Source organism: Anopheles cruzii, chromosome 3 (genome assembly GCF_943734635.1).
Source record: "Anopheles cruzii chromosome 3, idAnoCruzAS_RS32_06, whole genome shotgun sequence".
Lineage (NCBI taxonomy): Eukaryota > Metazoa > Arthropoda > Insecta > Diptera > Culicidae > Anopheles > Anopheles cruzii.
In genome coordinates, this window is record NC_069145.1 from 50,422,393 (window position 1) to 50,446,464 (window position 24,072).

At 38.1% G+C, this 24,072-nt stretch overlaps 2 protein-coding genes across 3 annotated transcripts; one reads left to right on the forward strand and one right to left on the reverse strand.

Annotated features, from left to right (window-relative positions):
- Positions 1–247: 247 nt before the first annotated feature.
- Positions 248–12,146, reverse strand: LOC128272379 (uncharacterized). 2 transcript variants are annotated; one of them, XM_053010179.1, is made up of 5 exons: positions 11,790–12,146; positions 7,802–7,940; positions 7,539–7,655; positions 1,058–1,548; positions 248–957 (listed from the first exon to the last, which is right to left on the reverse strand). In XM_053010179.1, exons 2-5 carry the CDS (start codon positions 7,901–7,903, stop codon positions 651–653), a joined length of 1,017 nt encoding a protein of 338 aa, XP_052866139.1. In that variant the 5' UTR covers positions 7,904–7,940; positions 11,790–12,146; the 3' UTR covers positions 248–650. The 2 variants fall into 2 exon arrangements, with proteins under 2 accessions (XP_052866139.1, XP_052866138.1); XM_053010178.1 differs by having other exon boundaries at positions 11,679–12,146.
- A 1,880-nt stretch (positions 12,147–14,026) lies between these two features.
- LOC128274471 (protein Malvolio) lies at positions 14,027–20,410 on the forward strand. Its single transcript, XM_053012686.1, has 13 exons — positions 14,027–14,071; positions 14,414–14,687; positions 15,688–15,872; positions 15,958–16,122; positions 17,237–17,375; positions 17,442–17,597; positions 17,681–17,839; positions 18,019–18,231; positions 18,299–18,494; positions 18,564–18,591; positions 18,665–18,780; positions 18,845–18,936; positions 19,006–20,410. The coding sequence occupies exons 2-13, from the start codon at positions 14,475–14,477 to the stop codon at positions 19,081–19,083; spliced, it is 1,740 nt and encodes a 579-aa protein (XP_052868646.1). The 5' UTR covers positions 14,027–14,071; positions 14,414–14,474; the 3' UTR covers positions 19,084–20,410.
- Positions 20,411–24,072: the final 3,662 nt, after the last annotated feature.

Genomic DNA, 24,072 nt, shown 5'->3' on the forward strand with positions numbered 1-24,072 from the left:
AGTTGCGATGTAACACCATTGGGCTATTATTTTTATTATCGAATGGGCTACTGCCAAACCAATCGTGCTGGACATTTGATCAAAATTGTTTTTGAGCAAAAAATTTGAGAATCAACCTTTTAAATAAATGTCTAAGCATCGAAAAATATTCATCAGTTTTTTTTATAACGAAATGGGAAAAAACGCTAGTTTGGACACCCTGTTGAAAGATCTTGTAAGAACTTATCAGCTGAAAGCATCTTGTACAATTTCTTGTTGGAGAGAATACTTGTTTATTAAATAGAAATTTATATAAGAGCTCTATCTATTTTTAATATCTTTTACGTGCGCACTTTATAGGTATTTCAAGATCGTTTGCATTTGCTTGAGACGTTATGCAATATGCGTTATGCAAAACACGCTGCGATAGTAACTGTTATTTTTTGCTGTGGTTGCGTAGGATTTGCGGCTCAGGCTATTGCAAATGCTGCTGCTGTTCACGCTGCTGATTTGCAGATTTGCAACTGCTATGATTATAAATGTTTAGCCAAATTTCTTACCATATCTTTATCCTATCAATCAAGCAACTCCCTATATTCTTTTGTAACGGACTGGTGTTATAATAGTATACTCCGTGAAGTATACTCTTATTCCTCGATAAATGAAATAATTCAACGTTTTTTTTCTTTCTCGGTTGCATTTCCATTCACACTATTGGCATGTTCTTCATTAGAATGCTTGTCCATCGATGTTTCTGATCTATCATTTTTTTCTTCGTCTTGTTCCTGAGCGTCTGTTGGATTTGCTTCGCCAGAACATGGCAAAAATGTACCTCGCACACTTTCAAATGCTTTTCGGAAGCCCAACTTTGTGTAGAGTCCACGGGAAGCATCATTTTCTGGCCTTATCACTACGAACGGTATATAACCTCGTTGAATAACTAACTTCGTTAAAGACTGTGCCAGCTGAATCCCATACCTGCAATTATAGAAAGTTTTTGTAAGAGTCTATCGAAAATGTAAGAAGCCCAAAGACAAAACAGAGATTTATTGACATGCTTCACCAGACAGATACTTACCCTTTTCTTCGAAACTTGGGCTTGGTTTGCATTGAAAACATTCCTCCGTAATACGACTGTAAGCTCCAAGCAGCTAATTCGTTGTCGGTCAGATTGAATACACCGAATCCTGGAAGTTGTCGTACCAGCTTTTCAAAAAGATCCAAGCTCTCGATATCGGCCGCTGGATATAGATCATGAATATCTTTTACGTCGTTGACACACAGTGGCTTCATGATTGCTTCGTTCGGTGCCAAAGGTTCCAATGTCAAATCTAACTCTGCCGGACACTCGTGAACATAAATATCTCCAAATATATGACCGTCCAATTTTCCCATAACTTTTTCCCGACATATTTCTTCCATCTTGTGCATAATGCCTACATGGGTAAAGTTCATGTAAATTGGACTGTGCCAATCGAAAAGAATGTCTTCGTCTTTAATCAGTTCCATTCGCTCTAGTCTGTCTGGTGGACAAAATATACCTACGCTTTCGTTCATCTTGTTATCCGGCTGTTGTACAAAATAAAGAGAGATTAAAAAATAGACGTTAATAGACGAGTATTTGAAAGCTTCACATATTTCAATTAAGAACGTAACAATAAGTGTAAATTGCTATATTTATTACTTTTATGTATTTTTCTGTTAAACATATTGTGTTAGGGGAAAAGAAGTTCAATATTTTCTCGGTAGACGGCTGTGGTGATGGATATCTCCTGTATCGTGTCGCTAACAAATAAAGTAATGGATATCTCCTGTAAGTATCGTTCAAACAAGTTCGAGTAAAACTTCGTTGTCAAGGTGACACTTTATACTAAAAAAATGCTTTTAGTAGTTTTTGTTTGTTCTATTCAGTGTTAACAATGGACGTCAACAAAGAGAATTCACTACATTTTACAGTTTTTCATTGACAGACGAAAATTCAAGCTAGAACGCTGAAATTGTGAGTTGTGTGAAATTGTGCCTAACTTTAACAGATAGTTACGAGCAATAATGATTTCGTTGACCTGCCTCATTATTTTTTATGTTAAAGACACCTCGCACAGGCAGACCCGTTGTCGAAAATGTTGATAAAACCTCAGAAATAATCAAAGTTGATCGGCATGTTAGTAGTTAGTAGCATCGCAAAGAAGCTGAAGATAAACCATCAAACAGTTTTAAGCGATTTGCGCAAAGTTGGATTCACAAAGAAGCTCGATGTTTGCGTAAAGCAGCTTAACCGGTAGCCAAGAAGGTTTTACAGGGCGTATGGTGGGACATGGGCCCCCCGCTGATAGAGCAGTCGGTAACGCTCTTCGCTGTCAGCTCAGCTGGCCTGGGTTCGAATCCTGGGATCGGTTGTCACTCAACCGGCCATGGTTTCGATTCCCGATACCGGCGTGACGGGGGGAATGGCGCGGGGCTAACAATCCCGCCCGTAAAAATGAAATGTTAGAGAGAGCACCAGAGATTAACATTGTCTCTGCTGCAGGCCAAGACCGCCTAGCGGTTGTAGCGCCAAAAGAAGAAGAAGAAGAAGAAGAAGAAGTATGGTGGAACATGAAAGGAATCATTTATTATGAGTTGCTTTCGTGTGAGCAAACATTAAATTAAGTTCTCCACTGTCAAAAACTGCACCGTTCGAAACTAGCGATCGATCAGAAACGGCCAGAATCGGCCAATAGAAGAAGTGTTGTGTTCCATGAGGACGACGATTTCGTCGCACGTCTTTGACATTTGTCACGCACGTCTTTCGTTACTCGCCAGAAAGTCCGGGAGCTTGGTTGGAAAGTTTTAATGCATCCACGAACCTTGCACCAAGCGATTGACACCTTTTTCCTGCATTACAAAGTTTCCTGAATGATGAAAAATTTAGATGAAAAACGGATTGTGAAAATGGATTGCTCGAGTTTTTCGCCAAGAACGACTAAGCCTTCTACAAAAACAGGCATTATGAGCCTGACTTAAAAAAAAAAAAATTCCAACAAAACGGTGCATATTTGTTGTAAATCGGACCATGGAAAACATCTTAAATATAGTTTTGAATTTCACTCAAAAATAATGGATCACTTTTTCCCCAGCCTTATGCAATTTTTATGTATAACTAGCTGTTCCCGACGCGCGTTGCCACGCCTCATTTCATCCTCATTTTTCGATTATACGGCGTTTCAAAGGACTCCTTGGTATCCGATCAGATCCGATCTCATACTTTACAGACCATTGAGCTTCCCCGTGACGTATTCGTTCAGTTTCTCTTCCCACCTCTCGTTACTCCTCCGTTCTAAACGATCGGGCTTCCCGGTGACCTATCCGTATACTTCTAATGTTTCCTTTCTTTTAAGTTTTTTAATTTTTCACATTGAATTCCTTTAAGCTGTTCGACATCATAATCTAGTTCCTTTATTCGACGGTTCTTCACGGGAGGTCATAAAACGGTTCGTAAACGGGTTCGTAAAACATTTAAAAAGAAGAACCGTGTCGCTTCGCGGTTCGTACAAGAAGCCCCGCTGGATCGCTTGTGATAGTCCGCTGTGATGATCCGACGGCACTCACTTCAGGCGAGTCTTCGCCCAAGTCCGGGCGAGTGCGAGCTGCCGGATCCTTTCACCTGCCACAGCGAACTGTCACCTGCCTCGCCCGATATCGGCCGTTGCGAAGGAATATTCGCAACAGTATTATTACGTTACTGGGGAGCCACACGGTGCATAACATTAACGTAACGTAACAAAATTTGACACTTAAACGATAAGCATGTGTCAATAGCTTTGTGGCTCAGCGGACCCTGTAAAACATAACACATAACACGTAACAACGAGCGTTTGTTTACAAACGTAACGATAATGTAAGTTCTTATTTGTGAAGTTATTTTAATTTTAACTATACATTTTTATTATATTGACACATGCTTATCGATTAAGTGTCAAATTTTGTTATGTTACGTTATTGTTATGCACCGTCTGGGGCGCCAGTTACAATTGGATCAAAACATTCACAGGAATGAATATACGTGGTCTGATCAAACATTTTCGCGACATTTGAATTTCCGCGGGCTACGTATATCCGATTTTTTGTGGCACACATGTCATTAATTTTTTGTTGAAAAGTTCGGCCATTTTGACTAACCAGTCAATTTTTGACAGCTGTTTTGCCTGGACGTGTTTTGGCTCATCGTCGATTTTTGTGTACTCCAAAAGTAATTGACCACGAAAAGGTATTTAAGTAAAGAAAACAGGAGAAAGTTGCACGAGGCCAGATCTGGGGAATACGGTATCGGTAAGCATCATTTGGGGGCCAGATATTTCGACGACTTTTCGACGTTCACATCTTCTCGGCCCCCTGAGAAAATTTTGAACCACCGATAAACGCTGCTTCTGGTCTTAATAGCTTCATCAAAAGTCACAGTCAACATTTTGAATGCGTCCGCGCTCTTAATTTCGTTTTTCTCACAATATTTGATAGAGATTCCTTGCCATCCATTTTATGGAAGAGTCAAAAATCGACGATGAGCCAAAACACACCCAAGCAAAACAGCTGTCAAAAATTGACTGGTTACTCAAAATGGCCAAAGTTTTTACCAAAAAATTAATGATATGTGTGCCACAAAAAGTCGGATATACGTAGCCCGCGGAAATTCAAATGTCTGAATCTGAATTCTTCTGAAAGCAATCTGATTTTTTTTCGCGAAAGTTCAATTATTCAAGTCAGTAGCAGTTACGTTATATGTTACACAGTACAAAACCAGTAGTTACGTTATATGTTACATGTTGTGTTTGTCAAACCTTGGATCTTGTGGAGCAACATCTGTTGAGACTGCGCTTGTCATCATAAGCTTTGATTATGATGATGATAAGAAAAAAAATGAGAAAAAGCATATACAAAAATAATATCAATAATTATAATGAAAGAGACTAGATAGATTTGAGACACGCGCGCGCTAAAGATTGCGCGCGCGTTGTAATTATCTATAGATAAATCCGTCCTTCTAAAACCTATGCAGGGGTAAAATATGGGACTTATCATCATCATAGAACTTTTTGAACAGCCCTCGTATATCCATGAAACCCAAAACTTTTAACTTTTTCCAGTTTCGCGACTCCTACGGTCCGTTCTTTTGAGATTTAAAAACCCTGAGTTGTCTTGGTCTGCAATAGGCTCCACTTCCCGCGATTGAGCGAACAGTATTTTTTTAACAGTAACAGTAACAGAAACGAAGAGTCGACTGTCCTCAGCTGAGCCAAAACGAAAAAGATCATTCCGAATACGAATTAGGTGAACAGTTTCAAAAATTTCCACAAATCTAGAAACAGGTGTATTGAGAGCGGCGAATACTTTAAAGACATAATCGTATACTTAAAAATATATACCCAGTAAAACGTTTCTGGCAGTTTGGCCACTGTTTGAGCTGCTTTACCAAGCTACGATCATTTTCGCACAATATTTTCGTATGTATCTATTAAGAGAGCGTGGTTTTGCGCAGTAGGCTGGATATAACGTGTGTGCTTCGTGATGGTCAAAAGAGAAGTCACAAATACTTTATTGACAGATGACATATCGATGTTGCTATAAAGTAACGTTATTATGGACGCTAACGGTTGCTATATTCCAACAGTATCCCATTTCTCATACCCAGTACCCATCCGTTTAAAAACCTAGTCTATTTCATTCAGTTTGACCAAAACTGCGTAGATGGAAATTCAATCCATCACGTTTGTTGTGTTAATTGATGTGGCACCCATACATCGTGCTTCATTGTGAATCCAGCTTTGCGCAAATGGCTTAAAACTGTTTAATGATTATTCTTAAGCTCCTGACCGATGCTCTCACTCTTACTCTTACCGTTTGATTACTAACATGCCGATCAACTTTGAATATTTCTATGATTTTGTCGACATTTTCGATAACGGGTCTGCCTGGGCGAGGTGCACATCTTTAACATAAAATAAAACAGAATCGCGTCGACGAATCAAAATTGTACGTAACTAGCTGTAACAGTATCGGCACCATCAACATCATGTACAATTGCAACGTCCTGGCTTACATTTTCGCCTTTATCGAAGAAAAACTGTAAAATGTAAGTTACGGCAAGTTCTCCAAGTTAACGCTTGCTGCAACATTTAAACCCAAAACACACTGCCGACGTAAATTTTGGAAAGCAAATTTCGAAACGTCGAAACGCGTTGTCTTGTATGGGATTGTATGGGACACTTCACACCGTGAACGACGTTGGCGTTCGGCGTTTTGGCTGGATTTAGCATCTTGTAATTATGGGAAAAAGACCATGGAGCGGTATGCCGCAAACACCGTCCAAGTGGTGCCCAAAGACATGAACCCTCCCAACACGCCAGAGCTCCGTCCAATCGAAAAATATTGGGACCTCATCAACCAGAACCTCAAGAAGACTCGTAAAACAGTTGTCAGTGAGATGGAATTAAAAAAAACTGGCGTTTTGCAGAAAGCGACCAAGAGAACGGTACAAGAGTTGATGAAAGGAGAAAAAAACGAAAAGACCGGCAATTCGCATTACTTAAGACGGAGGGTTGAATGATATTTTGTTACATATTTTGTACAAAATAAGCTTTCAAAAGAAACATTATACTCGTACAACGGAAAAACTATACAACGCAAGTTCATCAGGATAGCCGTTCTTAGACTTGGTTGGTACGCAGCTGACGGACAACCTAATTATAGAACGCGCTGCCTTCTACTTGGGCTACGATCACTCGAACATCGTAGATGGTCGGTTCAGGCTGTGTTCGCATTTAAGATTTTAACTTCACTTATTGACTCGTCAACACTCCTTTCTCGTCTAAATTTCTCTGCTCCTGTCCGATGTTTGAGACGACGACCTAACCTCGAACTCAGAATTGATGCGAGGTCGTTCCTCACGGATATAATGACCCATTGCTTTCTCTATGTGGTACTTATAACAACTCCTCGTCGTTTCTTGACTTTAATATGTCCCTCGACCAGTGTTGTGATGTTTTTGCTTTCATGTCTGCATGGTAAACGTTTCGTCCTTGTTACTGTCGCGCAATGTTTTCCGCTAAATATCGTTTACCAGCTTGGTTGTTGCGCTTCGTCAGTTTGATTTGTTTTAGTCCTAAGTGCCAAGTTATGCCAATTAGGCTAAGTTGCCCGTTGACTGTTTTTTTTAATAAAATAAAATGAATTACTTGATTTTTTAATAAAATGACTCAATGTTTGGCTCAAAACAGGTTACAAAAAAACACAATAAAACCTAAACAGAAACAGAACAGAATTGTCAAGGTCCACGAAATCCCTATTCCCATATCAATCGTCTCCACCGATGTCGACTTCTAAATGGTATTTTCTACCGTTACTGATAATATTTTACGAATCCATTTGTATTGATAAAGGAATGCGGACATTTGTTGTGTAAATGTAGTATTATAACAAATGGTAAAAGTTCATAGTTAACTCAGTCTTCTTTTTTGTTATATTTTATATCTAGCGTAGCCTTTACTGAATTAACTCAAATTCAAATTAACTTTCAAATAACTTACCGTGAATGTACACCCAGGAAAATGTAGGCAAACAGGATCATCAGGCCAAGTATTTGCTTTATAAAATTGAAAGTACCATACTCTATCATTTAGGTACGTCTTAATCGTTTCGTGGAACTGAAATAATAAATATTAAAAAAATTTAAAATGAATGCATATCTCAAAATTGTTGATATAATTGATAAATGTTATTTTTAATATAATAATAACAATATTATTATACAAAAGAATAGTTTATAATAGTCCAAGAAAAAATTATTTACCTTTAAGGAATACGGAAAATAATTTCGTAAAACTATCATCATAGCCTCTAACTCACATTCCTTAACGATTACAAAATTTTTCCCCACTGGTGACGAGTTCATTTTCACAGCAGTTCGCGTAATTCGTGCTGATTATGTACTGAGGAATACAAATACATATTAAACAATGTTAGCCAAATATTAAAATCAATTGCTTTATGAGGTGTGTCTGAAATAATTGCGCATAGGCTCGATTGTTCGCAGCCATTGAAAATTTGTCATGTGCATAAAACTTTTTGCATATTTTTAAAATAAAATTATACTGTTTCCGTCCAAATATCAACTAAGGATGCTAAGCATATCTCTATATTTGGTGCGATACAATTCTTCAGAATGTTGACAGATTATCAATCGCTTTGATTGATCAACAAACGATTAATATTTATCCCTGTTTTCTTTCCAAATATTGCCCAAGATAAGCCATTAACGGATTAGTATGTGACACGCGACAAGCAAATTAGTATCAATATATTACAAGCCGAATATGTTCAACCTATTGTTTAAGACAGGCAAACAAACCAGGTCGGCACCACGTGTTCAATACTTAGAAAAACCTAATAATACTGCTACAAAATAAGGTGGACCACCAGGTGGGTGGAATAAGGTGGTGGTGGACTGTGCATAGTGTACGTATGTCGCTTGAGCACGTGCACGATAGACATCATAGGTCGAAAGATCTCCGAGCCTCAAACAGAGTTTTAGCAATCTGTGTACAAATTCGTTCTGCAGATACAGGAGAACAAGACCAAACTCAAGGTAGCACCATCAGCATCCCTACAAACAACGGTAGGGAATATACGTAGGAACGACATACTAAAATATTACTGAAAGTTCGAAGTCGTCTCGAGTTTCATCTATCTAGGGTCAAAGATAAGCACTAACAACTACATAACGGCATAACGACATAACGACTAACAGTCTGAAGAACCTGAAGATCTGAAGATGATTAGGTCGATGATCCCCATGCACACATACGTATCTGAGACATATATTTTGCTTAACAATGAAACCCTCTTAGTCGCGTATGAGAAGAAGATGCTCAGATTGAGTTTTAGACCCTTATGTATAAAGGGACAATGGAAAACTTGCTACAATAGCAAGGTGTACGCAATGTACGAAGACCTAATCGTCTTGTAGCGTATACGCTGCACTAGGCTCCGGTGGGCTGCTCATGTTATCAAAATAACAGACAACTAAATAGCCCGTGAAGCCTTCGAGCCCTTCTTGGTCTACCCAGTAGCACATTGGGGATGTTGTAGGCTTCATTTGAGACAGCGCTACTGCACCAATAGCGTTGCGAGAACGGCCGGTTTAACGAGTTGGCGGACGAATGGTGGACGGTGAAGGTGCAAGCCAAGACCGCTCGCCACGCCGACAATATCGCATATGTTACAGATTTTCGCGCTTGTATTTACAAATGCGTTGCAATCAAAATGCGTTTTTGGTTCACGATTACTACCTACTAGTCATTTATTCATATATTTGTGGATTTTGCCCTAGGCGCCCCTGGTGGGGCGACAAGGGCCAACAGTGCTGAGCGGTGACGGATACAGGTGGATTCGAAAGACAACTATGCTCATTACGTGTTCAGCGACAAACGACTAGCTTCGTTGTCGCTTTCTATGTCATAACTACGTGTCCAGAGTTTCGCAGGTCTCACTCCAGAGTATCCCAGCCTTTGTTATGGTTTTGCTATAGCACTATTTTATGTTATATCTGTAACATCTCCCGACCGCAACTTCGAAATGATCTATAGACTTGTTCCAAGGAGACTACAATTTATAAACTCCATCCCTGAAGTAATAATCTGGAAGGGCTTCAGGGCTGTTGTTGTGTTATAATAGAGACTTTGAGTGCGGGGCTTCATTCGTTTCTTTCAAAATACGCTTCCGCAGCAGATATGACGCCATAATTTGATGAAACACGCTTTTCACGTATGACTTTTTTGGATCTGAAAACAGATGGAAGTCGCTGGCGACCAAATCTGGTGAATACGTTGGATACTGCAACTATTCGACCATCAAGGATTTTAGCAATTTTCAAAATGCTGTTGTGATAGGGCGCATTGCCCTCATGCATTGCCCTGGTAAAAAAAAAATAAGTGATCGATTGAAACTTCACACACGTTCATATGAAGAGTGTACCTTCTCTTCTTCTTCTTATTTGGCGTTACGACCGCTGGGTGATATTAGCCTGCACCAGAGACAATGTTAATATCTCTGGTGCTATTCGCAACAGTTCATTTTCACGGGCGGGGTTGTGAGCCCCGTCACGCCGGTATCGGGAATCGAAACCATGGCCGACTGCGTGACAACCGGTCCGGGAATTCAAACCCAAGCTAGCTGCGTGAGAGCGAAGAGCGTTACCGACTGCTCTATCAGCGGGGGCTGAAGAGTGTACCAATATAACAAAAAAAATGAGGCTCGTGGCAGCTTCCTGTGTTAATTGTTATTTATTGTATTTTCATACCAAAACTTCATCCCTATACTTTAGTACCTTTGTCATTGGCTTCTTAATGTTGATTTGACACCCGATTAGAAGAAAGGATCAATTCTTCATAACAGTAGTTGAATCTTAGCGATTCATTAGTTCAGAACATTTTTTCCCAGTTAAGGCATGCTGGTTAGATAGTTTTTTCGAAGTAGTTCAACTAAAGTGCGAAAATCGAATTGCATGCACTGAGAAGCCACTTAAAAATTACATTACAATTACGTTACTGTAATTGACACCTGAAATGCGGATAAAAAAACTTATCTCGTTTATTATTCAAACAAATGAGATTAAAATGTACTTTTAAGCATTAATTGTTTTTAAGTCGTGTTGTAATCATAGTTATCAACCAAAAACATCTACAAAGACTGTTTTGTTATAAATCAATTTGTTATTTCCTTTTTCATTTGTCCTTTCATAAGCTAAATGGCTTGTTTCATATTTTCTACATTTCATTTTCTGTTCACAGTTTTTTTTATTTACACTAGCACAGGTCTTCTCAGCTATACTGTATAATACGCTCAATACTAGAGAAAAACATATTGAAGATTACACCTCAAATGTTTCCTAGGCTGCTTCCAGTGAGATCGTTGCCAATCAACCAGTTTTAAAGTAAAGTCAAATATTAGTGACTACTCCTTCTTTTATTGCAGCAAATACATACATAATAAATTGTTATTTTGGTTGTAAGAAAAAAAACTTGTTAGCTGTATTATAGTTTTTAACAAACAGGTCTGTTCAGAAACAGAAACTTAAAGAAGGTCACATAAAACACATCTTTTCGTTTGTTAGAACGGATAGAGCCGCATGTATAAAATTACTAGTTCGGTAGCATTAAAACTCGTCACGATGACATCATCATCAGGACATGCTTCTAGCCACACATTAACACTTCGAACATCAACAATATGAATGCAGCATATGTAGGTTGATATTGCTAAAATTAGTTTGTCTTGTGTACACTGCTGTATACTGTGTGAATATTTACTATTTGGTGACTGTAATTTTTGTTACTGTTTTATTTTAAAGTTTGCTTTTTTGAGAAGTATTTTTTGTAACAAAGTCTGCAGTTTCACAAGCTTTGCACGTTGCAAGCGTTGAATACCGTTTTAACGCGAACACAAACTAAAAAGAAAGACTTTAGGCTGTAATTATGCACCAATGGGTTCCGGTGCGTTGTGCATTGCAGAGTTTATTAAAAATCTGACGAGCAAATGCACATCAGGTGTATCTAACCGGGTCACTAGTCTTGGAGTCGTGAAGTTATTCGAATCAATAAATCGCTTCATCTATAGCTAAACAATGGTCACAATAAGAACACTAAAACAACGGTACCACCAATACTTACTAGAAATGCTACAGGAAACTAGAACAAACCACACAATTTTACGACACAAATAATTCCATCAAATTCTGCAGGTTTTTACTTTTTACCGATTCGGTTAGTACACTTACGTACCTATAGAAACCCTTCACAGTTTTTTTCCACTTGCTAACCACTGATAAATGATAAAAGTTGACCTGCGGCTCTACTGTTTTCTAAGGTATAGTTTTTATATATTCTAGATTGTCTATGGATGACAGAGATTATAGATTACAGGTTTATACAACACGCGTGGCCACTGCCTTTCCTTTAGTTTTTATACCTCGAAAGAAACATGTTTGGTATGGGTCACAATAAAGGAAAATTGTTTGTGCGTTATGCATACGCAGAAGCTATGAACACTAAAGTTTTGTTCATACGATAATCACACAAACACAAATTTACGAATGCGAATTTGATTTTTTAATGCAATAATGGGTGTCTGGGTTGCAATACTTCCTGGTTTCTTTACTTCTTCCATATGACTGTTAGCCTTTCAGCAAGCATACAGTATTTCTGTCAAAGAACACCATACTGCGACCAGAAGAGTGAATGCTCAGTTTGCGCAGAATCGCAGCTTACTGCAATTCTTTATATCTTTCTTTCTTTAACATTTGCATTTTAATACAAGCATTCTTGCATTTCTGTTCTCAAGCCAGCTTTGTGAATCTCTCAGTGAATGAAGTTCTTTAACAAGCGTAGAAAAATATTAATACGTCGATGTGTAGAAAACTGTCAATAATGCTTCTTACTTATGCTTGTTAGTTCGCTATAGATTTGAACACTCAACTATTCTTTTATGCTACAGTACCATACATCATCTTTCTTTCCACTCGAAACATTTCCAATACTTTTTTACAAACAACAAACAAACATCACGTCGATTACTAACAAATTATTAAGGATATGCTGGTATTTGTCATGCATGTTGCATATGTGCAATGACTCATGATTTTGATGTGTTGAAATGAAATATACGCGTAATTGACGATTAACTTAGTTAACCTTAAATATCGCAGAGTTTTGTTAAAACGGAGGAAACAAGAATGAAAACAAGCTGTAACTTAAATATAAATTCAATTACCATACTATACAATACAATAATAATAATAATAATAAAAATAATTTAAATTCATTGTATCGGTGATTCGAAATTGCTAATGTTAGTGAAAGACGCAGGGGTGTTCCTGTTTTTTAGAATCTTGTTAGAATCGGACCTATTCCAACGAACTGTGAAAACTCATGAAAGTTCTCGCAGTTTGATGAACTGATCTCTATTGAAATTATTAAGTTCCCGTATTGACTCGCCGACACTCCTTGCTCGAATAGAGAGACGAACCAACAGAATTGATGCACGGTCATCCCTCACCGGACATAATGACCCGTTGTACGTATAACAATTTCTCATCATTTCTTGACTTCAATATGTCCCTTGATCAGGATCAGTGTCGTCATGTTTCTGTTTTTTTGTCTTTTTAGTATCTGTTTGATTCATGTTTCTGTTTTATTCGAGTATTTGTGTATGTTTCTCTTTAAATGCCTTTTGCGTTCGTTTCGCCAGATGTATTTAGTGTTAGTTCTAGGTCTAGTTCGAAGGTAGCCATTTTCAATTGGGGTATGTTGCCCGTTGGCTTTGTGTAAAAAATAAATAAATAAAAAAATAAATAAATAAATAAATAAATAAAAGAATAAATAAATAACCATAGATTCAATATTTCTCGACCAATAATTTTAAACACTGTTCACCAAGGTCAAGACTTGTAACTAATTTATACAAAAAAGAACAGTTAAACCAATTTTTGTTTTATAATATTTTAGTGTTTGTTCATATCATAGCCTTTTTGCATCAGTAAGCAATACTTGATTGATACATCTCACACTAAAATAATCTTGACAAATTAATAACTTGAAATCCAGAGCTCTAACTAACTCAAAATTACAAATTAGTTGAACGTTCGCGAGATAGAAGAAGAAGAAGAACGAAGAGTTATGGAGTTATTGAGTAGGAATCTCAAACTATCTAAGAGGTTACAAGATATTCTTTACTATAAAATGACGCCGAGAATAACAACGCCAAATATCTTTCCTATTTTTCTAATTCTAAATCTAGAATAAAATTTCCATTTTGTAGACAAAGCGGGATGTCTTTGCTTAGGACTTGTACAAACGAAGGAAACGCCGTCGAGACGTCAAAATTTGTTGAAACGTTTTTATGGGACTTTTGACGAACGTCGTGTGAGATGATTGCTGTTAGCTGATTGGTCGAAATCGTTTGGAAACCATGAGGCTGATGTTATACGAAACTCTACCAGCTGGCTAGTTTAATAAACCCCAAATAAGTATGACTGACAGTGTTGTTTTGAAGTCGTGTTGAATAGGTGTGAAATCTCTTCCGGTTTATAGCGTAAATGAAAAAGAAATGGCTTTGTTGGTTGAACTATAATGTTTAACAAATTGACTGCCTCCTGATTGTTTGAAATCAGCTCTACATTAAAACATTGAAAATGTTATAAGCCAGATAGCGTGTAGTGAATGAGTCGTCTTTGTTATTTTACAATACATAGGCATTCGAGAAAAAATTATTTTCGATCATTCGTTGCTTGCTAATAACTAATGAGATTCGTGTTTACTGAATTTTGCTTATTTGTTCTAAACGCCATTCAAAGATATATTTGTCGTGTTGTTTGGTTGTTTTAGTCTATCTAAAAATTCTTTCTTAGATAGATAGATAATTTAGGAAGTTTATATTTGCACGGTTACACAAAAGCAATAGTGTCCAAAATGAACAATACAGGAGACCAAACATCTTTCGAATCATCAAGCTCAACCATTGCAAATGCTGTTGAAGGAGTCACTAGTCGATCTTCATCAACTTCCACAACGCCAAGTTCGTCAAAAAGTTTATTCGAGCCTTCGGAAGAATCTTCTTTGCATAATGAGATCAGTTCCTACTACAGTGGAAACCGTGTTAATATACCTGCTGCAGCTGAATCGGTAAATATGAATTCATGTACAGTGTTATCTACTAGAATTTACGTAACCGTTTCATTAAGGGGCGTATCGGGAAGTTTAAATCGTATGACAATACATTAATACTAATGGCCCATTAATCCGAAATATTAGTGTTTCATTTACAGTCTTGTTTCATTTGCCTCTGAAACGTATTGCTTTAAGCTGCCCGAATTTCTTTTATATTTAGCCTTTTATAATTTACCATTACGTGTTGCCAAAATTAATAGTAACGTTCGATTGTGTTCGCATTACTAAACTTATGCGTTCTAATACGTTAACTGGCGACGACGTTGTGGTTGTGCTTTGTTGGTTTTGGTAGTGAATGCAATGCTTGCTAAAACGACATTAGAGACTGATAACACAAAGTTCGAGCACCCTACTCCTACCCCTGCACCACTAGTTTCATATGTGGGTGCTCAGAGCACTTCGCCGCACGGCTTATTTTGTTTACACAATGCACGAACGTTTAAAGTTTTAATATCTGCAACGATTGACATTTTGACAAAATTCATAGAGGTTCAATTGAAATCTACATATGAAAGTCGCTTAATCACAGTCGCATCAATTAATTCTTTTACATTCCACATTCCAACACGCGTTTATGCAAGTTTGAAGATAATCAGCTAATTAATATTATCAGTTCCACTGTCCACTGAAAGTCCACTGTGTTTGATTCCTCCTGATTACGCCGTTTACAGCCAAAACAGTCGTTATTTGTAATATTCAAAATGATTGCAATGAATGGCGACATTATATTTATTTTTGTATTTGTTCTTGCTGAATATTGGCTACCGATTGGAGTCATGCTGTAGGAACGGCTTATTTGCTGTTTTCGAACACGAGTTTTCGTACACACTGTTGATTCTGGTTTCATTTGATTTGAGTATAGTAATTCTGATTGCTTCGGATATAATAACATACGTTTATCAGTAATACAAAAATCCCAAGTTATGTTTGCTTCTTCGCTTATGTTTGCTTTCAGAACACATTCAGCTTCCGTAAACTATGGGCATTTACTGGACCAGGATTTCTTATGTCTATCGCTTATTTAGATCCAGGAAACATAGAGTCGGATTTGCAGAGCGGAGTTGTAGCCAAGTATAGCCTGCTATGGGTTCTTCTCGCAGCAACTTTGTTGGGTTTAGCCATGCAACGTTTAGCTGTTAAGTAAGTAGAGATAAACTATTTCTTATTTCGACAACATACATATGATTATGGCATAACAATATTAAGTGTCGTTGTACCGTTTCAGAATTGGCGTAGTGACAGGTTTGCATTTGGCGGAAATGTGTTATCGGCAGTATAAAACCATACCCAGGCTTTTGTTGTGGCTAATGGTCGAGGTAGCCATCATTGGATCTGATATGCAGGAGGTGATTGGTACCGCTATAGCCATCTATTTACTTTCATACAAGAGGTAACTTCAACTTCAGAGGACATCTTCAAACTTTATTGTTTCTACATTCTAATGTACACATTTTTCTTATTATTATTTTTATTGTTAAAGCCGTATATGGCACCAAAGTAATGTTATGCATTCAAGTTGATGCTCTCTCAGGGTTCGAACTAACATCTTTCTCATACAAACCAATTAATCGATGCAGCAAGACGGGTGATCTTTGGACGAGCCACAATATATTTCTCTTATTGAACCATTAGTTTAGTCAATGTTCTTCTTTGGAAATAATAATTTGTATTATTTCGTCTTATAACGTAACGTAACGTAACTGAGCTATTCATTGTTGAATCAAACTAGTGCACCAATCTAAAACGAACTACGTAACATCAATAATCAAATTCTACAATTGTTGGCTTTATATGATTTTTTTCATGTTTCTTATGACTGTACAGCGAGCAATGGTTGTATTGAAGTTATGTTAATTTTAATTCATGGTTGAACATTTATTCAAAAGATTAATTCGTTCCATTTTTATGTAAGACAATTTTTGTCAAATGCCCACCCCGGCTGGCTTAGCAGTAACCCATTCGATCGAGCTATTTTCGAGTACATTTTCGACTGTTTGTGGTCCTATCTCGGCAACGGGAATACGAGTTTCGGTCTTGAGGATGTCAATAGATGCTGGTTTGTTCACCCACGCTACCGAGCAATGTTATTATTGGTTCTTTGGTGAAATTGTAACTGAGAACAAAGCTGACATTTGGTTTCAACAAGAAGTTGTGATTTGACACCATTAGATGTTTATCTTGGCGCTGCGGTTATACATAAATGTTACGCAAACAAACCAGCAACTACTGACGACATCAAGACCGAAAATCATATTCCCGTTGCCGAGATAGGACCGCAGACAGTCGAAAATGTAGTCGAAAATAGGCCGATCGAATGGGCTACTGCTAAGACGTTTGAACAAAATTGTTTTACTTGAATCAACCTTTCGAAAATATTTATCCGTTTTTTTATAACCAAATGAAACACCTGTACTGTACATTAACTGAACCAATATTATTATACGAAATAATTAATTGATAATTGAAAATTTTGTATACATAATTGTTCCATACACGTTTTTTAGGATTCCTCTATACGTTGGAGTGCTTATCACAGTATTTGACACATTGTCATTCCTATTTCTGGATAAATATAAGCTGCGGAGATTGGAGCTTTTTTTCGGTTTCCTCATTACAACAATGGCCGCATCATTTGGATATCAAGTAGAAAAAACATACCGTGCGAAATTGGTTATAAACTTAAATAAAATGTCTTGTTTATCGTTTCAGTATATCATTAGTGGAACGCCGCAAAACGAGGTTATCAAAGGAATGTTTATACCATGGTCAACGGATTATCGGCCAGGTACGCTTTTACAGGCTGTTGGTATAATTGGGGCCGTCATAATGCCACACAATTTATATTTACATTCAGCTCTCGTAAAGGTGAGTGGAACTGTGTGAGAGGTGGAATTTCAGTCGTTGAAGTACATTAAAAATCTAATTTTACTTTACATGCTCAATACAAGTCTCGAGTTATTGACCGCAAGCAACCTAATGAAGTGAAAGATGCTAATCGGTATTACTTTATTGAGGCAACGATTGCGTTATTGATTTCTTTCATTATAAATGTCTTTGTGGTTGCGGTATTTGCACACGATCTTTATGGAGAAACAAATCAAGATGTGGTAAGTATGGATAAAGTCAGTGTTTAAAAAAGTCGTTGTATTTAAAGCGATATTTACACCACCATGAAAAATTTAACTCAACACAAATAAATTGCTTTAATGCAGTGATCACGTTTTTGTGTAACGTTCGTTCAAGCCGTGAGTGATTTATCGTATCAATATTTATCTACTCATTCCAGATCAATAGATGTGCCAACACATCTTTTTCGAACGATATTCAGTCTGCATTTACTGCTAATAATGCTACTGCAGAAATCAACATTTACAAAGCCGGTTTAGTGCTGGGATGTTTCTACGGAGGTGCGTCAATGTACGTTTGGGCCATCGGCATTTTGGCTGCTGGTCAAAGTTCTACTATGACAGGAACCTATGCTGGACAGTTTGCGATGGAAGTAAGCGACATTATGCACATTATTTTAAATAAGATGATATCTAATAAAATAATTCTGCATTTTGCAGGGTTTTCTGAATTTGCAGTGGATTCGCTGGAAACGGGTGTTATTCACCCGCACAATTGCTATAATACCTGCTTTCTATGTAGCGTTTTTCAGTCGACTCGAAGATCTTACGAAAATGAACGATGTTTTAAATGCAGTTATGGCATTGCAACTTCCGTTTGCTGCTATACCGACTGTAACTTTTACATCTAGCATTGGTAAGAGTAAATTAATGATTCTATAGTATTTAACCATATTTTAAAATTATTTTCCCATAATGTCTATAGCACTGATGGGAGAATTTGTAAATGGGACGTAAGTGGATTATAGTCAACTGATTTAAGGTATAATATTATTCTATAATACTTTTGATTTCTTCCTTGTACAGATATGAAAAATTGATTTCAATCACTCTCAGCTTTACTGTAATTTGTATCAACCTTTATTTTATAACTGCAAGTCTTGAGCAGGTCAAATTATCTCCTATTATGATAGTTGGTGTTGGTAAGTTATTCAATAGTAAAACACTATGGGTAATAAAAATTTTGGAATGTTTATTTCGTTTTAGTTTGTTTCGGAGTGTATTATATTGCATTCAATGCCTATCTTATTCTACACATGATAGCTGTCATGTGTAACCCATCGTTTTCTGGAAATATGGTAAATAACAATACCATTTACGCACGAAGAAAGTCAATCTTTATGCTTTTATTTCCTTTTCATATTCAGATCATTCAACGATACATCTTGCACAACAACGGTGCACTTGTTACAAACATTAGAAGCGCACCGATGGACAATCAATGATTATTTTTTACAGGATTCCAACAAAAGTTGTAATACAAATAATGGAGGTATTATCCAAAGCGAAACTGATCCCAATCAACTACATGTTGACATTTGTAACAATTTCGTAGGTGGTTAAGTTCATAGCCATAGTTAAAAGTCGTCTGGTCCTTAATTCGTGCATATGGTAGATTGTTATATTTGTACAAAGTGAGAAGAATTGAAAATCATTTAAAATGAAATGATAAAGAATGAATGATGTTGAAACCTGTACGTGTGATGTTATTATTGAAGTAATTAAGCGAAAGTTACCATCGATCTAGTCATATCAGATCGAGCTGGCGAACGATCTAGGTCTTATCTTTCGGCTTGGTTCCGAAGGGGGTCTGTTGTTAGACATTCTCGGAACATATCAGTTATCTATTGTCAAGCCACGTCAAGCCACGAGTCTATTGATTTTTATTACATGTGTAATGTGTTTTCACAGCGTTGTTCACGATTCTTCGCCATTCTCCGTCTTTCTGCTATACTCCTATGTAAAGTGTACTCATCATCTTTTGCATCGAAAGCAACAAACGTGATTAGGTGCTTTGTGAGAGAAATTCCAACGGATGCTGATGCTAATGTGGCGCAGTCCTGCATCGTTCGAAAGTTGCGGACTAAGGACTAGTTTTGAGAAAAAAACGGTTTTTATATACACGATATTAAATTATACTGGCTTACCGACGGTAAAATAATACATTAGCTTTAATTGCTTGCCCTAAAAAGAAATACATATACCCAAAAAGCATATCGGATAGGCAGACACGTATAACCATATTTTACATACCTTAAATTGCACAACAGTAAAGTGCCATGATAACGTGTGTTCCGTTTCATGTAAAAACTTATTACCTGGCTAGGCACATTTTATTGATATGCCTATTAAAATAAAGAGAAATATTTTACCTACTTTACCCAAATAGTATAAAATAGGACGGACAACACATTTGCAAAAGTGAAGGTACTAGTGGTACTTCAAACGTTCCCAAAGACAAAACGTTTTGTATTCATATCGTACTTGTATTGCGGCCATTCGTACCTGTTTTGCAAGAGACTAAGCGTTCTTGGTACATAGAAGTGTTTTCTTAAAATAGCGGTTCAACTAGCTAATGGAACTTTCTGGAAACATTCAAAATAAAAAATAAAAAATAATTTTAATGACTAGTTTAGGCAACGCAGAGCACGTTTTTGACCATTATAATCTGCAATTTTTCATAGTGCTCTATACTAATTGCCGGCAAAAATAATGTAAATATGTGAAAAATTGTTAAATGTGAGTTTGTGAAATTTGTATTAAAGAAGGTCTAAAAGTCGAAAATCAGATTTTTTTCAAAGAAATCACATGTTTATTGCATTGAAATGAAAAACTCTATTTTATTCAAAGTATGTGCCATCGCTAGCTATGCATTTCTCCAATCTCTTTGCTGATTTGTTGATGTCGAAAGAATTAGAATTCTAATAGACAAAGACGTCGTTCATCGGATGACTAGTTAGTCATCCAATTTTCGACTTCCTCGTAGCAATCGAAGTGCTGCTCAGCCAATGCTTGTGTCATCAATGAAAATAAACGATAATCAGAACGGGTTAAGTTTGGTGAATACAGTGGGTTTGGTAGCAGCTTACAGTCAATTGTATCGCTTTACAGCTTTGATTGTATCGTGCATCAGTTTCACCGTTTTTTACTTAATCAGGTTTGTGCAGGCGTATTGTCATGGAGCAAAATTACCTTATGATGATGATAAGTCCCACCTCTTACCCCTGCATAGGTTTGAGGAAGACGGATTTATCTATAGACTAGCTGCCCCGACAGACTTCGCCGGGGTGCTTGATTTCGCCACTTGTGCGTTGTAGGACGATATCTCTACCTTCACATCCTTTGCCTACAATCAAAACGGCAACATCGTTGTAACGGCGCGGCGTCGACAATTTTGGCCTGCGAAGGTGGGCCAAAGAGTAGCGTTGTCGCTGGGAGTGGGAGAGGAGTGCGTGGACGGTATTTTTCACGGTTAGCGATGACTAGAGCGGGTCTCGCGCTAAGGCGTTTGCCGGTCTCCATATGGAAGGTTGCCGCGGGTGTAGGGAAGGTCTGGGGTGATTAGGTTTTGGAAGAGGGTTTCGTTCCTTAATACCTTTCTCGGATCTTGAGATCGGCAACTAAGTCACGAACGGGCGGTTACCTAGCTACGCAAAATAAGTGGACGAGGACACACGTTTAGGTTGCGTAAACTAATGTTGATAACTTACTTTATTCTTAGGTTTCTTAGGTTTATATAGGGTTACATGGTTTGAGTTTGCCCCCGCTGATAGAGCAGTCGGTAACGCTCTTCGCTGTCAGCGCAGCTGGCCGTGGTTCGAATCCCGGGATCGGTTGTAACTCAACCGGCCATGGTTTCGATTCCCGATACCGGCGTGACAGGGGGGTTGGCGCGGGGCTAACAATCCCGCCCGTAAAAATTAAATGTTACAGAGAGCATCAGAGATTAACATTGTCTCTGGTGCAGGCCAAGACTGCTCAGCGGTTGTAGCGCCAAAGAAGAAGAAGAAGACATGGTTTGAGTTTAGCCAATCAGAAAGGCCGTTCTATTTTCTTGTACATCATAGATTTATATGGTTACTTTCTTACAAGTGAAAGAGCCAAATATTGTTTCCCTGATCTGTTTCTGACCTGTTCGATGCTTGGGTTTGTCAATCTTGGGAAGGTGCCAATCGCTTGGTGCAAGGTCCGGACTATACGTTGGACGCATTAAAACTTCCCAACTAAAGTCACTTCCGTCACAAACTTCCCTCCCGAGTCACTAAAGACGTCGCACACATTTCGTTGTCCTGATGGAACACAAAACCTCTTCTGTTGGCAGATTTTTGCCATTTCTGGTCAATCGCTAGCTTCGAACGGTGCAATAATTGACAGTAGAGATCTGAATACATCTAGATCTGATTTGTATGGCTACACGAAAGCAACTCATGACACCCGAATTCTTTCAAATCCCACCATAAACCCAGTAGAACCTTACTGGCCGTAAGTCCGGGTTTTACCATCGGGTAAAATGCTTCACCACGCTTAAGCCACGATCATTTACACAGTATTGTCGTATGTATCCCATTTCTTATCCCCATAACCCATGTACCCCAGTAAGGCGCTGAAATTGTGCATGGTGTTTGTGGGCCCGGTACTGTAACCGCTAGTAATGTGCAATTTTTGTTTCGTTGACCCGTTTCAGTTATGTTCTATGTTAAAGCCCAGGCAGACACGTCATCGAAAATAAAATAACAGATAAAATCACAGAAACAATCAAAGTTGATCGGCATGTTAGTATCGACCAGGAGCTAAAGAATAAGCATCAAACAGTTTTAAGTTATCTACGAAAAGCTGGATTCACAAAGAAGCTCGATGTTTGGGCGCCACGCTAATTTACACCAAAAAGAACGATGGGTCGAAGTTCCATTTGAGAAGTTTTGGCCAAACGGAACGAAATCGACCCATTTCTTAAACGGATGGGCACTGGGAATGAGAAATGGGATACATACAACAATACTGTGTGAAATCGGTTATGGTCTAAGCGTGGTGAAGCATCTTACCTGGTGGCCAAACCAAGACTTACGCACAGTGAGGTTCCACTGGGTATATGGTGGGATTTGAAAGGAATTGCTTATCATGAGTAACTTCCGTGTGGCTTAACACTAAATTCAGATCTCTACTGTCAAGAACTGCACCTTTCGAAACTAGCAATTTACGAGAAACGACCAGAATCGGCCAACAGAAGAGGTTTTGTGTTCCACCAGGATAACTAAATATCACGCACGTCTTTGGTGACTCGCCAAAAAGTCCAAGAGCTTGGTTGGGAAGTTTTTATGCATTCACCGTATAGTCCGGAACTTGTACCAAGCGATTGGCACCTTTTTCGGACATTACAAAATTTCCTGAGTGATGCAAACCTAAGATCAAAAAAGGATTGTGAAAATGGATTGCTCTAGTTTTTTTGCCAATAACGACTAAGCCTTCTACAAGATAGGCATTATGAAGGTCTTTTTACAAAGGCAACAAATTTTCCAACAAAATGTGGCCAAATCAACGGTCACCAATGTGTTAAAAGTGTTCGGGGAACGTTTGACGACAGTCAGAAAGACTGGATCAGGCGGAAGTCGGAACCAGGAGGTCGCGAAAACGACGAAACGAGTGATCAGTTGTTTCAAGCGGAATCCCAAACTCTCCGTCCGAGATGTCGCAAACAAGCTGGAAGTATCGTCTGCAACCGTGCAACGAGCGAAGAAACGAGCTGGTCTAGCGTAATACATGAAAGTAGTGACTCCAAATCGTGACGACAAGCAAAAGATGTCGGCCAGAAAACGATCGCGGAATCTGTGCATAGAGATGTTACCGAAAATTTTCCGTAGTGCAGGATGCTGAAACCTACGTCAAGTCAAACTTCAAACAGCTTCCTGAACAGGAGTACTATATTGCAACTGAAAGAGAAAATGTAGGAGAGATTTGCAAGAACATAAAGCTGTCGAAATTCGCAAAGAAATGTCTCGTATGCAGGCTATCTGTTCCAATGGTTTAAGAAGTGGCATTTACATCGCGATCGGGACCATCAACCAGGAAATTTACGTCCGAGAGTGCCTAAATGAACGTCTTTTACAAAGTTTTTTTTTTGTTTTGGTTGGATTTAGCATCTTGTAATTATGGGAAAAAGGCCATGGAGTGGTATGCCGCAAACAAGGTCCAGATGGTGCCCAAAGACATGAACCCTCCCAACACGCCAGAACTTCGCCCAATCGAAAAATATTGGGCCATCGTCAACCGGAACGTCAAGAAAACTCGTAAAACAGTTGTCAGTGAGATGGAATTTAAATAAATAACTGGCGTTTTGCAGAAAGCGACCAAGAGAACGGTACAAGAGTTGATGAAAGAGAAAAAAACGAAAAGACCGGCAATTCGCATTCCTTAAGACGGAGGGTTGAATGATATTT